Source organism: Bos taurus, chromosome 1, assembly GCF_002263795.3.
Source record: "Bos taurus isolate L1 Dominette 01449 registration number 42190680 breed Hereford chromosome 1, ARS-UCD2.0, whole genome shotgun sequence".
NCBI lineage: Eukaryota > Metazoa > Chordata > Mammalia > Artiodactyla > Bovidae > Bos > Bos taurus.
In genome coordinates, this window is record NC_037328.1 from 148,493,049 (window position 1) to 148,508,657 (window position 15,609).

General features: G+C 51.5%; 1 protein-coding gene across 4 annotated transcripts in view; it reads left to right on the forward strand.

Annotated features, from left to right (window-relative positions):
• DOP1B (DOP1 leucine zipper like protein B) overlaps window positions 1-15,609 on the forward strand; it is a 130,862-nt gene that overhangs the window by 32,817 nt on the left and 82,436 nt on the right. For all 4 annotated transcript variants that reach the window (XR_804602.4, XM_005202123.5, XM_002685151.6 and 1 more), the window contains exons 3-8: window positions 4,034-4,215; window positions 4,734-4,904; window positions 10,716-10,905; window positions 12,210-12,308; window positions 12,636-12,759; window positions 14,990-15,099. Coding sequence is in view for 3 of the 4 variants with exons in the window: in XM_005202123.5 (XP_005202180.2) it covers window positions 4,034-4,215; window positions 4,734-4,904; window positions 10,716-10,905; window positions 12,210-12,308; window positions 12,636-12,759; window positions 14,990-15,099 (876 nt within the window). In the remaining variant the exon portion in view is untranslated. The remainder of the gene's footprint in view (window positions 1-4,033; window positions 4,216-4,733; window positions 4,905-10,715; window positions 10,906-12,209; window positions 12,309-12,635; window positions 12,760-14,989; window positions 15,100-15,609) is intronic.

Here is a 15,609-nt window from a genome sequence, read left to right on the forward strand (position 1 = left end):
CTGACTCATATGAAAAGACCCTGATGCTGGGAAAGATTGAAGGCAGAAGGAGAAGGGGACGATAGAGGATGAGATGGTTGGATGGCATCACCAACTCAATGGATGTGAGTGTGAGTAAACTCCGGGAGTTGGTGATGGACCAGGAGGCCTGGCGTGCTGCAGTCCATGGGGTCTCAAGGAGTCGGATAAGACTGACTGAACTGAACTGTCATTATAATAAGAGGAGATGCTTGTTGATTGCTTACTCATGGTAGACCCTGTGTGTGATATGTCATGATGCTTGCAACTTTGTGAGGCCCCTTTCTTCCTGTGAAACTGCAGCCCAGAAAGGTTAAGGGGTTCATCTAACAGAGGATGGAACTGGAATTCCAGACTCTGACCCCTAAGCTTGCGTACTTAAACCAGGCATTATAATAACCTCTGTCTCATTGTTTGTGTAACCTCAGTTTTGAAGCGCTTATTAAATGCCAGCCTCTGTGAGAAGTGTGTTAACAAAATCACTATGACCGAGGCACTATTTTAGCCCCATTGTTCGTGATAAGAGTGGTACAGAGGGCAATCTATATTGTAGCCGCTCCGAGGAGCAAGCTTGCAAATACCGTCTGGCCAAATCCCGACTGTGGCTTGATGAACCCAGTTCGTGATCTCTGGGCGTCTCTGCTCTGCTCCTGAACCTGTGTGCTTTCGTCTAACTTGCCAGCCTGATGGATGGGTGAAAAGAATAGCACTTCCCAGAAGTTTTGATTTGTGTTCTTTTTAATCAGAAAGGATGAGCACCTTCTCGTTTTTCTAAGTAATGTCTGATTCTGTCCTTTGTCCTTTGTTGCTCAGTTGCTCATTTATTTCTGACTCTTTGCGACCCCATGGATTGTGGCATGCAGGCTTCCCTGTCCCTCACCGTCTCCCAGAGTTTGCTCAAACTCATGTCTGTTGAGGCGATGATGCCATACAGCCATCTCATCCTCTGTTGTCCCCTTTGTTCTTGCTGGTCTTCAAATCAAACAGCTTCCTTCATCTTCGTGTACCTGTTACTCAGAGGCCCTGACTCCCTGACTCGGGTGTGATGTGTTTGCTTGGATTTGCGTGGGCAGAGTACAGTGAACAATCCATTTCACATGTTCTGGTAAGGTCGCAGTTCTCAGTTATGTTTCTTTAACAAAATTAAACGGAGTAACAATTTTAAAAGCAATAGCAACCAGCCTTGTTCATTTGGAATGAATGGCTGTGCTTCCTTGTAATTCCATTTACCTGGGAAGATTTGTATCAGTCAGGAGAGGGGAGGTTATGCCATGGTAACAAACAGTTCCCCAAAACAAACAGCTCAGTGGTTTTCACAGCATGGTTGAGCTCTGCTTCTGTGGGTCAGCAGGTGGTTCCTGCTGTCTGTAATTTCTCAGGGGCCCAGTCTGGGAGGGGCTGCAGTTCGTGGCAGGGTCTCCACGATCTTAGAAGCAGGGAAAGAAAACCCATTGGGCCTTGAAGTTGGCTTCTAAAGCCTGTACCGGGAGTGACACATGATGCCACTCAGCTCACTGGCCAGGGTAGGTCATGGTGCCCACACCAGTGTTCAGAAGGGTGGAGAAATGAGATCCTGCTGATGTACAGCCCCAGGGCGTGGCGGGGGGTGGACAAACACTTATGGGTCCCAGGGGATCCCCTTGGGAGCAGCAGCCCATCTTCTGCACCTCAAGTAGCAGAAGTCCTGAGACTGTGCTGAGCAGAAGTGAGATTTTGACTTAAACAGCAGGAGCTCTACCTGACGGATGTAACAGGTGAGGCCAGAGCTGGTTCTCCTCCTCTGGGATCGGGGAGAAAGCCCAGGACCCAGGTATCGAGAGGCTAGCCAGTGAGTGGGTCACAGACATGGTTTCCTGAAAGCCTTGTCGTCGGGATTGGCCCGCTCACACGTGTTGAACCTGGGTTGTGCGTTCCGATTCCACCTGCTTTTCTGCGTGTTCGAAAGTCATCAGATGAGCTCTTTCCTGTGTGTTTCCCATGGTCATTTTCTCTCTGCCTCAATAACTCAGCTCTCACCTGCTGTCACAATGCGTTTTGCCAGGTCACTGCCTCAATTTTTTTTTTGGACACGAGCACATTAAAAGGCACTGGTTGGCTTTCCCTTTCTTTTAAGTCATCCAACTCTTACAAATAATATTCTTGATGATCTTGAGGGTTTTTTTTTTTTTCCTTTAGAGGTAGTTTTATTGATTTTGAGAGTTCAGTTTACTCTGTGCTTCTGCTGGAAAATGTCATTTTCCTTCTTTTCCCTTGACTTCCTGCATAGCCTCAGTGTGTGTTTTAGAGGTGAGATCGTTTTCCTTGCTTCTAGAAAGTAAGCTGTCACAGGCCTGAGACCACACAGCTCTGACACACATCAGGTGATGTTCCTGTGAGCTGTCTGCCTTTGAGAACAGCAGAGGAAGAAGGCAGATCCAGCCCCATATGGCTCACACAGCTCAGCCCGGGAGAGGATGGTGCTTAGCTCCACACTGTCAGTCAGCGACACGTGGAACCCGACGGAGCACAGCTGCACAGGCACCCTGCCCTGGGTGGGGGACGCTCCTACCTCCCTGAGTAGGTGCTGAGCTGAGTCCAGTGAGGAGAACATTCAGGCAGAGCTGGTGGGGTGGCAGCAGGGGGCAGGCAGGGACCTCTGGTGGACCTGTGTTGTTAGAAAGTTTGAAGCCAAAGCATTGAGATATGGGTCCGGCGAATCGGGCGGGAGTCTGCCTTTGAGGCCTTCTTGAGCGGCTTTGTGAGAAGCATGGACTTCACCCTGTCAGCTTTCAGTAAATATTTGTGTGAGTCATGTGGATTGTTCCACAGGAAGGACAGACATTTGGTGTATAAGACTGAGTCACGAGGACCCACCCAGCGCTCTCGAAGTGGCTACTCGTTGCTGTGAAGTACAACATGGACCTGGCCCCAGGAGGGAGGCGCCCTGTTAGGAGGAAGTCCACCCACTGTATTTCTTAGGTGCAGTGAACGCCCAGGAATGCCCTAGCAGAGACCAGGCCCACAGTCCTGGCTTCCCAGGTGGCGCTAGTGGTAAAGAACTTGCCTGCCAATGCAGGAGCTGCAAGAGACAGGAGTTGGAGCCCTGGGTCAGGAAGATCCCCTGGAGGAAGGCGTGGCATCCCACTCCAGTATTCTTGCCTGGAGAATCCCACGGACAGAGGAGCCTGGTGGGCTACCATCTTTGGAGCCGCAAAGATTTGGACACTGAGCGACTTAGCACGCACACAGGCCCTTGTCCTGCCTGAGGAGGCCCGCTCGGGGCAGGGTGGTAGGGGGACTGTCATTCCACACCAGCAGGGATCTGACTTCTCCTGTGGAACTTCCTGGCGAAGACGCTGGGAATCCTGGCCTAGAAGCACATGGCTCCCCATCTCTGCTGGGTGCCCCCCACCGACCCCCTGAACTGCACTCAGAACATGCGGCTGTGAAGCGCAGCTGGGAGGTTGATGGGAAACACAGGCCTTCCGCGGCTCACACACAAGGCTCTGCTCGGGGACGGGGAGGTCTGTGTTCTGCTCGGTCGCAGGTGTAGACTGGAGGCTTCCCCGGACAGAAGCACGCAGCTTCACAGGAAGCTGGCCTGATGGAGACAGAGGCCCTTTGAAGGGAACACATGTACGGTGTGGTCAGTTGTGTCCCACTCTTTGCGACCCCATGGACTGAAGCCCACCAGGCTCCTCTGTCCGTGGGATTTTCTAGGCAAGAGCACTGGCGTGGGTTGTGATTTCCTTCTCTGTTGAAGGGACGCAGGATCACCCTCACTCTCGAAACCGCACCCTGCCTCCATTCCAGCGATGCTGGGGGCTTCCCCAGCCCTGTCTCCCCAACGCTGGCTCGCGACCCTGGACCCTGAGCCCTCCCAAGCCGTCCCTGTGTCTTCCTGTCTGCTCACATCCTGCCTCTTACACCCATGCCGCGACTTGCTGGGGTCTTCCTGGCCTCCAGACGGGTGATGCGTACCCCTCTGTCCATGTCGCTGCCTTCTTCCTCACATGCGTCTCCTCTTGTTTTCCAGGCTCTGCAGAGTAACCTGAGGTACTCCCTGTTGCCCAGACGACTCGTCATCAGCAAGAGATTAGCCCAGTGCCTGCATCCCGCCTTGCCCAGTGGCGTGCACTTAAAAGCCCTAGAAACCTATGAGATCATCTTTAAGATCGTGGGGACCAAATGGTTGGCCAAGGATTTGTTCCTGTACAGGTAATGCTAGCTTCACCCACCACTTCCCTCTTCTATTCCCCAAGGAATCCACGTTTCAGTTCGCCAGCTCAGAAAAGTATGCTGCTGCTGGTGCTAAGTCGCGTCGGTCGTGTCCAACTCTGCAACCCCATGGACAGAAGCCTACCAGGCTCCCCTGTCCACGGAATTCTCCAGGCAAGAATACTGGAGTGGGTTGCCATTTCCTCCTCCAAGAAAAGGATGAACAAGGCAAAATACAAAGGGATGCGTCCATTCGCCATGAAGCCATCCATCAGGAGGTTCCCCCAGGGCCCACCCTCCAGAGTCAGTCCTCCCTGACTTTTCTCCTTAAGCTGAGACGCACTGTTGCACACTGCCTGTGGCCTGCCCCCTGCCAGCACTGGGTGGTGACTGTCCCGTGACGGCTGGGCACCTCCGTCACCAGCGTAGACGGCTGGCCGGCTGGCTGGCCGATCCCTTGGAGCTTCTGACCAGGCCTCTCATTTTCCTTCCTCTCCCTTTTTTCTCTGTCCTCAAAGCTGCGGGCTGTTCCCGCTTCTGGCGCACGCAGCCATGTCGGTGAGACCCGTGCTGCTCGGCCTGTACGAGAAGTACTTCCTCCCGCTGCAGAAGCTGCTGCTCCCAAGCCTCCAGGCCTTTGTCGTCGGCCTGTTGCCCGGCCTGGAGGAGGGCTCGGAGATCTATGACAGGTGGGTGTCGGCCAGAGCCCATGGCCGCCCGTCCTGGGGTGGGGGGTGCCCACTTGTGTTTTATTCTGCTGCTTTGTGAGAAACGAGGGGAGACATGCGGAGAAGACCTCGGAAGCAGGGTAGGTGCAGAACGTCAGGCTGACATTCACCTTTCTGTGGCGTCTCTGCCTGACGAAATACCGCGTGCCCCTTTGAATTTTACCATGTTTCCAGGTGAGGGTCAGGAGGTGAGAAAGTTCCCCAGAGTCTCTAGGTCTGTGGGCAGTGGGGATGGGGTTCTGCCTCTTATGTGTCAGGTTCTGAGGGTCTCCCTCCTTCTGTATACTCGTGAACGTGAAAGCATTCATCGCTCAGTCACGTGCGACTCTTCAGGAACTTACAGACTGGAGCCTGGCTGGCTCCTCTGTCCATGGGGATTCTCCAGGCCAAGAATACTGGAGGGGTTTGCCATGCCCTCCTCCAGGGGATCTTCCCGACCCAGGGATTGAACCCAGGTCTCCAGCATTGCAGGCAGATTCTTTACTGTCTGAGCCACCAGGGAAGCCCATTGTTTACCAGGCTGCTTCCAAATAAAAAAGCAAGCCTGGGTTTCATTGATGGGTAGGGCTCAGCTTGACGAGTTGCAAGCATCTTGGAGAAATTCGGCAAGCTCACAGGCACAGAAGTTCATGCAATGGTATTCGTTTGTTTTGTTTATTTTAAATGGAGGCCAATTACAATATTGTGGTGGTTTTGGTCACTGCTTAGGATGGTAAAGAATCTGCCAATAATGTGGGAGACCTGGGTTCGATCCCTAGGTTAGGAAGATCCCTTGGAGAAGGGAACAGCTACCCACTCCAGTATTCTAGTCTGGAGAATTCCATGGACTGTATAATCCATGGGGTCACAAAGAGTCAAACATGACAGAGTCTCTTTCACTTTCACTAGGAATGGGAGAGAGGATTTATCCATTCGGACCATGGCGTATACACAGAGAATCATTTCTGGAGAATCATAGTATGAAAACTCAACTTCCAGGGTGTGAACTGTTCTGAGTGATGCCACAGGACGAGCCTCTGTTCACAGGACCCGTTTCCAGAGCCCACGTGCAGCTGGCTGGCAGGTCTAGAAACCTGCATGCTTGCACAAGTTTCCATGTGATGACCCAAAGCCCTGTTCAAATCTTCCCCACACCAGAGACCCCAGCCGCGCCACCTTTGCCCTATGGTGTCAGCTGTGGCAGGGAGTGGCAGGGGGCGTGGAGTGGAAGCACGGAGTCCATCCAGGGCCCACTCAGAGTGTGCCCCTCAAAGAAACCAAATAATCAGAATGTTTGCAGGATGGTGGCTGGTGACCCAAGGGTGCGTTAAAGTCACACGCATCCATCCTGGCGTTTGATGTGCACTTGGGCTGTTTGAGGCTTCCACTCAGAGCGGGTGGTGGCCCTCTACCTCCCCGTGGGGAATCCACCTCTGTGATATGCTGAGTCACTAGCATCCACTTCCCTTGGAGGCAGGGTCCGTCTTGTTGCTATCTTAAACCTAGCTCCACGCCCTGAGAAGCCAGGTGGGCCCGTGGGTTCAGGAAGAGTCAGGGTCACATGGGGTTAACAAGCCAACTTTTATCCGACTCTGCTCTTGACTCCTAGCCCCAGGCTCTTTCTAGAAGTTCTGGTCCATTCCTGTTTTACAGATGTTTACTGTAAATGCTTTCCCCGTGCCCCCATCATCTAAAGATGAGCACTTCAGCTCCCACAGTGTAAGGCAATTTTTTTTTAACCTGTAAGAATGAATCACACCAGAAACCTGTCAGTAGTCAGGGTGTTGTCATATATTCTCCCAGCTGATCAATGAATGTTCATTTAAACGGTTGCTCCAGCCGATGAACACGAGTGTTTTCTCCTAATATTATGATTTCTCAGTGTTCAACCGCGAGCTGAGTAAAGCTCTGTGAGTCACGGGGTACACGTGGCTGTGACACAAAGCCCGATCCGGCGTCTTCAGTGCTCAGGGGTACGAGCGACCGGCCTCCGAGGTGAAGGCTGGGGCAGGGTTGCATGGTCTCTGAGCCCAGGCGTGTGGGCACAGCGATCAGGTGACTAAATGTATCCAGGTCAGTTTGAGAGGGTTCCTTCCTAACCTGCTCAGGAATTGAGTCAGACACCCCCCCAACCCCTCACCCCCAGCAGATACTCTGCAGAGGGTCTGGGGGTGGGCCGGTCACCATGTCCGAGCCGGTGGAAAATACTGACGGGTGAGTGAGTGAGTGCGTTGGGGCTGCTGAGTCATGGGTTTCATGGAGGCGGGGACAGTTCCTGGTCTCTGCTTGTCAGTGAACCATAAGGCAATGGAGATTTTGGCCGGCGTTCCGTCTCATTATTCACCCTGGCTTTCTAATAACCCTTTGATGTCCACAAACACTCCCGCCCAGGATCCCCCTTGTAAAGTGCACAGGAAGTGCCCACATGGCTTGCTGTGAGTTGCTGTACGAGGAAGACAGGATTCGTGGTTGGGGGTGGATGCTAAACCCCTGCTCCGAGGAGATGGAAGAGAGGTGGGAAGTTTTCAGTGGTTGGAAAGCAGGCAAAACCCGGGTCCCCAGACATGACCCTTGAACTTAGTGGTTCTCAGCCTAGGGTGGCTCCAGCCCCCAGGGCACCCTTGGCAGTACCTGAGTACATTTTTTGGGTGTTACACCGGGGTGGGGCGGGTGCTACTGGCATCTAGTGGGTAGAGGTGAGGGGTGTGCCTGAACACCCCAAGATGCACACGATTGCCCCCACTGCAAAGAAGGGCCCAGCCCCAGGATCCACATGGTACAGGGTGAGAAACCCTGATTTAAATGGCAGTGGGCAAATCTTCATTGGCCCCTCTCCTGGCCAAGGCCAGCACCAGGCTGAGAAAGCCCTGCTGGTCCTAGAGTTTTCTCCCCCTTGTTGTTCATTCGCTAAGTTGCGTCCAACTTTTTGCAACTCCAACCCCGTGGACTGCAGCACACCAGGCCTTCCTGTCCCTCACTATCTGAGTGACTTTGACTTTAGCTTTTAACCCCAGTTATCTTGCTCTTTAGTTTGCTCTCCATAGAAGTTTTGTTGTTTAGTTGCTCAGTCATGTCTAACACTTTTGTGACACCATGGACTGTAGCCCTCTATGCTCCTGTCCATGAGATTCTCCAGGCAAGAATACTGGAGTGGGTTGTCATTCCCTTCTCCAGGGGATCTTCCTGACCCAGGAATCAAATCTGCCTCTCCTGCATTGGCAGGCAGATTCTTTACCACTAGCACCACCTAGGAAACCCCCCTCCATGGCAGAGTCTTTTCATAATTACTTGTTTTTCTGACCTGTAACATCATTTAAATTTTTAATATCCATTCATTTTTAAGGTAAAATTTTTATTTTTATATTAAACTGCTTCTTTAATATGAAAGTCATTCAGTCTTGTCTGACTCTTGATGAGCCCAGAGACTGTACAGTCCATGGAATTCTCCAGGCCAGAATACTGGAGTGGGTAGCCTTTCCTTCTCCAGGGAATCTTCCCAACCCAGAGACTGAACCCAGGTCTCTTGCATTGCAGGTGGGTTCTTTACCAGCTGAGCCACAAGGGAAGCCCGTTTCTTTAATATAGAAAACTGGGCAGTGTTCTCTGAATGTTGAAGAAGGGATAGCATAAGTGGCATTCCCCAGGCTCTCGGATGGTGGAACCCCCTCTACCGTGGCCAGTGTTCCCTGAAACGTGCTTTGGGGATACGCTTTTGTAAGCAAGGGGCAGGAGACAGCAGTGTCCACGCTGTAGCGTTTGTGATGGGTTTTAGCTTGGCGTTGGTCTTATGTGATAGGGACCCTGGAGAGACGAGCTCTCTGGGGGCTTCCTGGATTAACCTGCTGCTGTGGGAATCTCTTCCTAGCTCAGGACCATCCTGTGCGTCCACTGTGTCCACAGGGACCCATCTACCCAGCTTACCGCAACTGCAGCTGCTGAATGCTGCTTCTACCCCAAACTAGGGCTTTTGGTGGTTTTCAGAGCTGGGCAGAGAGAAGCTCTATTTGTTGGCTCAGCTCTGATAGAAGGCTGATCAATACCTTTAGCCTCTAAACCATTCTGTGTCCTTCTAAGCATTTGGCTGTTACTGATGCTGCTTCATTTTGTTTTTTTTTCTCTGTGTCATTCGCTACGGATATTTTATGAGTTGAAAAGCGCTAGGGTTAAGGAAAATAGAATTAATTTTTGATGTTGAAAGGTAGTAGACTTTATTGTACAAAATGTTTAAATATACACTGAGCAAGCTGAACTTGGGCAAACTCCGGGAGACGGTGAGGGACAGGGAGGCCTGGTGTGTTGCAGTTAGTGGGGTCACAAAGAGTCGGACGTGACTTAGCTGTGGAACAACAAGAGCAAGCTGCACACAGTGTGGGTCACAGTGAAGTGGAGAGAGTGGCATTCATCTGACAGTTTTCTGGAGGCCCAGCCATGTGTCAGACGCTCATCTGGGCACTGGGGAGGGTCAGCTAGCAGAACAGACCCGTGATGAGTGTCTACTCAAGAGACAACTTGCGTTATTTTCACCCCTTTTCTCTGCCACGGCTGAGATGACATGCACAGGGCTTTCATTTGTCCCAGGCTCCACTGCCAAGAAGTAGATAGAGGATTGCTGATTCTAGAACGCCACTGCTTTATACTGGGCTTGTCCTTTTTTTTTTTTTTCCCGCTGTGGTCAATGCAAATAGGAAGCATATGAAAGATGAAATCATTTTAGCTTTCGAGTCAGACCCCCTCCTTAAGTGAAATCCCTTCGTGGGAGCTGCCTCCACTGTCGTACTGATAAGTGCCATCACCGGGCCCACAAGCTGTGTTTTCACAGTTGGTGGGAAAGGGCCCCGCTAGCCACAGGCGCTCCCCAAGCGGAGAGGGGCCCACCTCAGTCCGTATTGGTGGAAAAACAAGCTTACACCCCCCAATGCTGCTTCTCTCTGAGGAGGTCCGTCCAAGTGCCGATGCGGTGTCACGGCATCCCAGGTAAAGATAAGACCTGAATCCAGGCGGGTGGTCCACAGGAGGGCTTCCAGCAGTGGCAGCTGGGGTGTGGAGATGCTGGGGGCAGAGTGTCAGGAAAACGGCCCCAGACCTTCTAGAATGTGACATGGTGTGGGAGGCCCAGGCAACAACTGTCCCCAGTATTTCTGAATTCCAGTGTCCCTGGGCACGTGTGTGGCCGTGCTCAGGTCAGGGATGTCTTTATCACTGAGTGAGTGAGTGATAGTCGCTAAGTCGTGTCTGACTCTTTGTGACCCCATGGATTGTAGCCTGCCAGGCTCCTGTGTCCATGGGATTCTCCAGGCAAGAATACTAGAGTGGGTTGCCATTTCCTTCTCCAGGGGATCTTCCCCACCCAGGGATTGAACACAAGTCTGCATTGCAGCCGGACTCTTCACCATCTGAGCCCCTATGGAAGTCTTTATCATTACTTAGGTCTTTAATCAGTCGTGTCAGCTTTTGTTGTGTTTTTTTCCGCACATTAATGACTCCTTGTGCTTTTATACAGGGTGACTGTCTGCTTATCTCCTTGGGGCAGTGGGCCCGCCTCCCACAAGCACAGTGACATCTGTGGTGAGGCCAGAGGTGGAGACTGATCTCTGTGCCCCAAGGGGGACACGACCGGTCAGATGCTGCCCCTCAGCCAAGACGCGGCCCCTCTCGGTGACACGTTTGTCCTAGCAAATTCAGTTTTCAGTAACAGCTGACACCGAAGGGGCGCACGGCGGCGGCTCAGAATGAGGAAGGTGGCGTTTCCCTGGCCCGCGGGGAGCGCCCTGACGCTGTGCTCTTCCGGCCTAGGACGGACGCGCTGCTCCTGAGGCTGTCCCTGGTGGTCGGCAGGGAGGTCTTCTACGCCGCCCTCTGGGGGAGTGTCCTGGCCAGCCCGTCCATCCGCCTGCCCGCCTCGCTCTTCGTGGTGGGCCACATCAACCGGGGCGCGCCCGGCCGGGAGCAGAAGTACATGCTGGGGACTGACTACCAGCTCACGGTGGGTGCCCCGGGCCTGGCAGGGGGCGGCCGGTGGGGGCGGGGCTGGGGTGGGGCTGGGGCGGGGCGTCAAACCAACTCTCCCCAACTTAACACTTGTTTAATGGCTTGCAGTCTATCGCCACCTAGTGGTGGACCTCGCTTCACACTGGAAACGTTCAAAGCTGATTTCATCGTTAAGAAAGTGGGCAGCGATTCCTTACCCCTCTGAATCCATTCCTCTTTGCACCGTGGAAGTAATAGATCTCCCTGTGGGGCTCTCCGAGGAAAAGAGTGATGAAGGGACATCGTCCGATGCTTAGGACAGAGGAGACCCTCACAGACACACTCCCTCCTTCTCTGCCCCGCTTTGTCTCTTCCTCCGTTTTCACCTCCCTGCTTCGGCTCCTTCGGTCTTGTTTTGGGACCACCATGTAATTTTCTAACTGGTTTCTCCCCATCTCTTCCCTCTCCCATCCAGTGCTTTTTTGGTTGCTGCAAGACCTCACTTCGCCGAGGCATAGCTTTGCTTAGATCTTTTCTGTCTGAAAAATTACCTGCTGCCAGCAGATAAAGTCCGTCCTCAGGAGTGTCCTGACGGTGTGCTCCCGGTCGTCCAGAGGCCTGACTCTCCCCTCCTGGCCGTCTGCGCTCCCAGAGCTGCTGCCCCTCCTGGCCTGGCACGTCTGTGATGCCATTTTTGCTCGAGTTGGTCCCTCCCTCGTCCTGTGCTCACTGCCCGTCTCTTCTCACCCATCTCAGCATCTGTCCTCCTGTCTTTCAAGCTCAGCTTCCCCACAAAGCTTCGCTGTTCCCCCCAGTGGAAAGATCTCGCCCTCTCCTCTTCCCGTCTCACAGCTTTTTGTTAAAACTCTTCTTATGGCTGGTTTTCTCTTCTGCAGCTGTAGCACATCTATCTGTACTCAGAAAGGACCCTCAAAATCCTCATTGAATTGGTTTGGAGTCCGTTTGGCTGGATGTCATTGGAGTTTTAATATAGTCAAAGGTCCCTGTTGGAACCTAAAAACGTTTCTTTCTGGGATTGTAGGATCTGAGGTCTTAGAGCCTGGCCATCCGGTCCAAGCCTCTCCACTTCTGAAATCAAACAGTGCCGTCTTTCCCACGACACAGAGCTCCCCCTAGCGTCTGGAGCTAGAACCAAGTTTCCCATATTTACACCGTGTTGTTCTGTTCCACGTGACGTTAACACAGTGCTTTCAAGATGACCAGGAAGAGTTGTTTTCATTTTTACGATTCAAAAGAATAGCTGCAAATGATGCTCAGTGTCTTGGGCGTGAAATGTTCACGGCATTTTGTCCCTTGCAGATAAAGTCCTTATGTGCGTGCCTGTTGGACTCAAACGTGCTGGTGCAAAGAAATAACCTGGAGATTGTCCTGTTCTTCTTCCCATTTTATACCTGTCTGGTGAGCAGTCTGTGTTCTTCCAGGGGCAGTGCTGGGCTTCCCTGAGGCCGTGGGGTAGGCGGGAGAGACCCGAGCCGTCTTGTCAGGAGAGGAGGGCAGGCGCTCAGTGACCACTGTCCCCGTTCAGCTCATTTCTGTGCGGGTGGTGTTTCCATAGCAGAATCGAGTAGCTTCTCCCCTGGGCAGCGTGTAAAGAATCCACCCCTTTTGAGAACCCCCTCTTTAAGGTAAAGCTTTGTAGGCTGCTAAAGAGGGTCCACATGTCAGAAGGCCAGCAATTCACCATGTCACCACCTTGCAGTAAAGTTTCCTTCATCCTCCTCCTAGGATTCCAATGAGAGAGCCATCCCCCTGCTCAGATCCGACATCGTGCGCATCCTCTCAGCTGCCACTCAGACCCTCCTGAGACGGGATATGTCTCTGAATAGAAGGCTTTACGCATGGTTACTTGGTATGTAGGGGCTAGAGAGCCAGAGGGAAGGTGCTGATTTGGGGAATAAGTTCTAATCTTGGTGATGCATTTCTGAATGTCATCAGTGTGGTAAGACAGCACACAGACCGAACTGTCAACTGGTCAGCAGAGTTCTGCTGTCTAGCCCGCAGCTTTGGTCATTTTGCAGTCAGTACATAAAATACAGGGAAGTGACTGGATTTTCTGGAGAAAGAAATGGCAACCCACTGCAGTGTTCTTGCCTGGGAAATCCCATGGACAGAGGAGCCTGGCAGGCTACAGTCGTCCATAGGGTCGCAAAGATTGGATACAACCAAGCAACTGAGCAATGAGATTTGTAAAATGTTAACTGAATTCAATTTTAAGAAACTTGAAAGACCACAAAATAACGGTGGCTAGGCCTTGTTCAGGTAGAAGCTTGTTGCCGTGGAGAAGTTTCATGGTAGAAGGGTGTGTGTGAGAAAACCCAGAAACATGGGAGTATGGTCAAGGAAGGTTTTGTCTGGATGGGGACATCTGTGGCTTTGATGCGTCTGGGGAGGTATTTGGATGACTTACCATCTGATGGCTCAGATGGTAAAGAATCTTTCTGCAATGCAGGTGACCCGGGTTTGATCCCTGGGTCAGAAAGATTCCCCTGGAGAAGGGAATAGCTGCCTATTCCAGGCTTCTTGCCTGGAGAATCCCATGGACAGAGGAGCCTGGAGGGCTACAGTCCATGGGGCTGCAAAAAGTCAGACACGACTGAGCGACTCACACTTTGACTTTCTTTGGGTGGCTTTGGGAGCGCACGAGAACCCTGATTCATGTTTCTGCGCACTTCTTTTGTGGACAGACTCTGCACCTGCAGGAAAAGAGCCCTTGACTGTCAGTTGAAAGGCTTCATGGGGACAAGTTCAGGAAATCACAGGGCCTAAAAGGTAGCACTTTCTGAATGTTGCAGATTCCCAAGTTCATGTCCCTAAGAGAAGATGGTGAACAGAGTGATTGTGAAAGGACTCCAGAGCTTCTCTTTTAAGGCTTTATTTTTTTAGAGCAGTTTTAGGGTCACAGCAAAACTAAGAGGAAGGTATGGAGAGTTCCCATCTAGCCCTCCTCCCCAAAATGCACGCAGCCTCCCCCTAACCAGCATCCCCCAGCAGAATGGCACTTTTATCACAGTTGAGGGACCTACACCGACATGTTGTCATCACCACAGCCCCGCCCCCTCCCTCCCCATTTATTCCCATTCAGTGCTGTGCGTTCTGTGGATTTAGACAAAAGTCTATAACAATACATGTCTTCCATTAGAGTGTCACCTGGAGGGTTTTCACTGGCCTGAAAATCCTCTGCTCGGCTTTTTTTCTTTTTAACCCTCGTGGTGCCCAGTCGCTCAGTCGTGTCTGACTCTTTGCGACCCCAAGGACTGTAGCCCGCTAGCCTCCTCTGTCCATGGGATTCTCCAGGCCGGAATACTGGAGTGGGTTGCCATTTCCTTCTCCAGGGGATCTTCCCAACCCAGGGATCAAACCCGCGTCTCCTGCTTGGCAGGTGGATTCTTTACCACTGTGCCACCTGGCATATCAATGTCAGAAAGTCCTAACTCTTTCTTCTGCTAGTTAGAAAACTTTCAGAAGTCATAGCTTGGAAGCTTATGAAGGATCTCCAGAGGGATATTTACAGGCTCTTTAAACATTTTTTTGTTAAAAGGATGATTTTGTCAAATGCACAGCTCCCTCCCAGTGGTGCTCAGCACCTTGTCTGTAGGGAGGACCTGGGACCCAAGCTCAGTAACAGCTTCCACTTGTATAAGCCATGACCCCAGGAGTCCAGACTCTCTGCTTAGAAAGATGCTGTGCCTTGCCCTAAGGACCTTAGAGACTTAGCCACAGCTCAAAATGAGGGTGTACAGATGAGAATACCTTGATTTCTCATACTGCTGTACAAGTAAGCACCGGTTTTCACAAATGATAGTCATTCTGTTTGATTCTCATAATCATACTTGTCAAAGACAGTCAGGATGAATTCTTGGGGTAAACTCAACTGAAGCCCGTTGAGATGGAATTCTGCCTGTCTGATTCCTGGCATGCCACTGTCAGAAAGACAGGACTTGGTTTTGCTGAATCTGATTTTTATTTTCTGTTGGAGGCGTACTGTTTTTTGAAATACCAGAGCATAAGACCTTTGCACGATAAGATGTACTCTGAACGTGTAAATTTCTTTACATCTCATGCTTCTTGTTCTTTTACAGGTTCAGATATTAAAGGAAATACCATCGTGCCCGAATCCGAAGTCTCAAATGTTTATGAAGACCAGTCCATGTATTTTTTTGAGAAATACTCCAAGGATCTTTTAGTTGAGGTAGAGGAGCGTTTCTGGAAAGGGGATCCCAATCAGGAGCTTCCTAATTGTGGTTTTTCAGTGAGGTTCCTTGTGGAACCTCAGAGTAGACATGGGGCCCGTTCCTTCATACACAGTTGGGAAAAATCCATGTGTGGTCATCCCCTGGAATCCACAGGGAGTGGTTCCAGCCCTTCCCACACCCCCACCCTGTGGATACCAAAATCCACAGATGCTTAAGTCCCTTGTATATAACACAGCCTGGTGTTTGCATGTAACATATGCTCGTCCTCTCGCGTACCTTAATTCATCTCTACATTACTTGTGACACCACCTCTAGATGATTTGTGACATAAATGCTATGTAAATATGTTGCAGAACACAGTGTATATGCTATATAGGTACTTGCCAGTGCATGGCAAGCTCAAGTTTTGCCTTTGGGAACTTTCTGGAATTTTTTCCCCCCAAATATTTGCAATTTGTGGACGACTAAATCCCAGGAAGCAAAACCCATGGTATGGAGGGCCACGG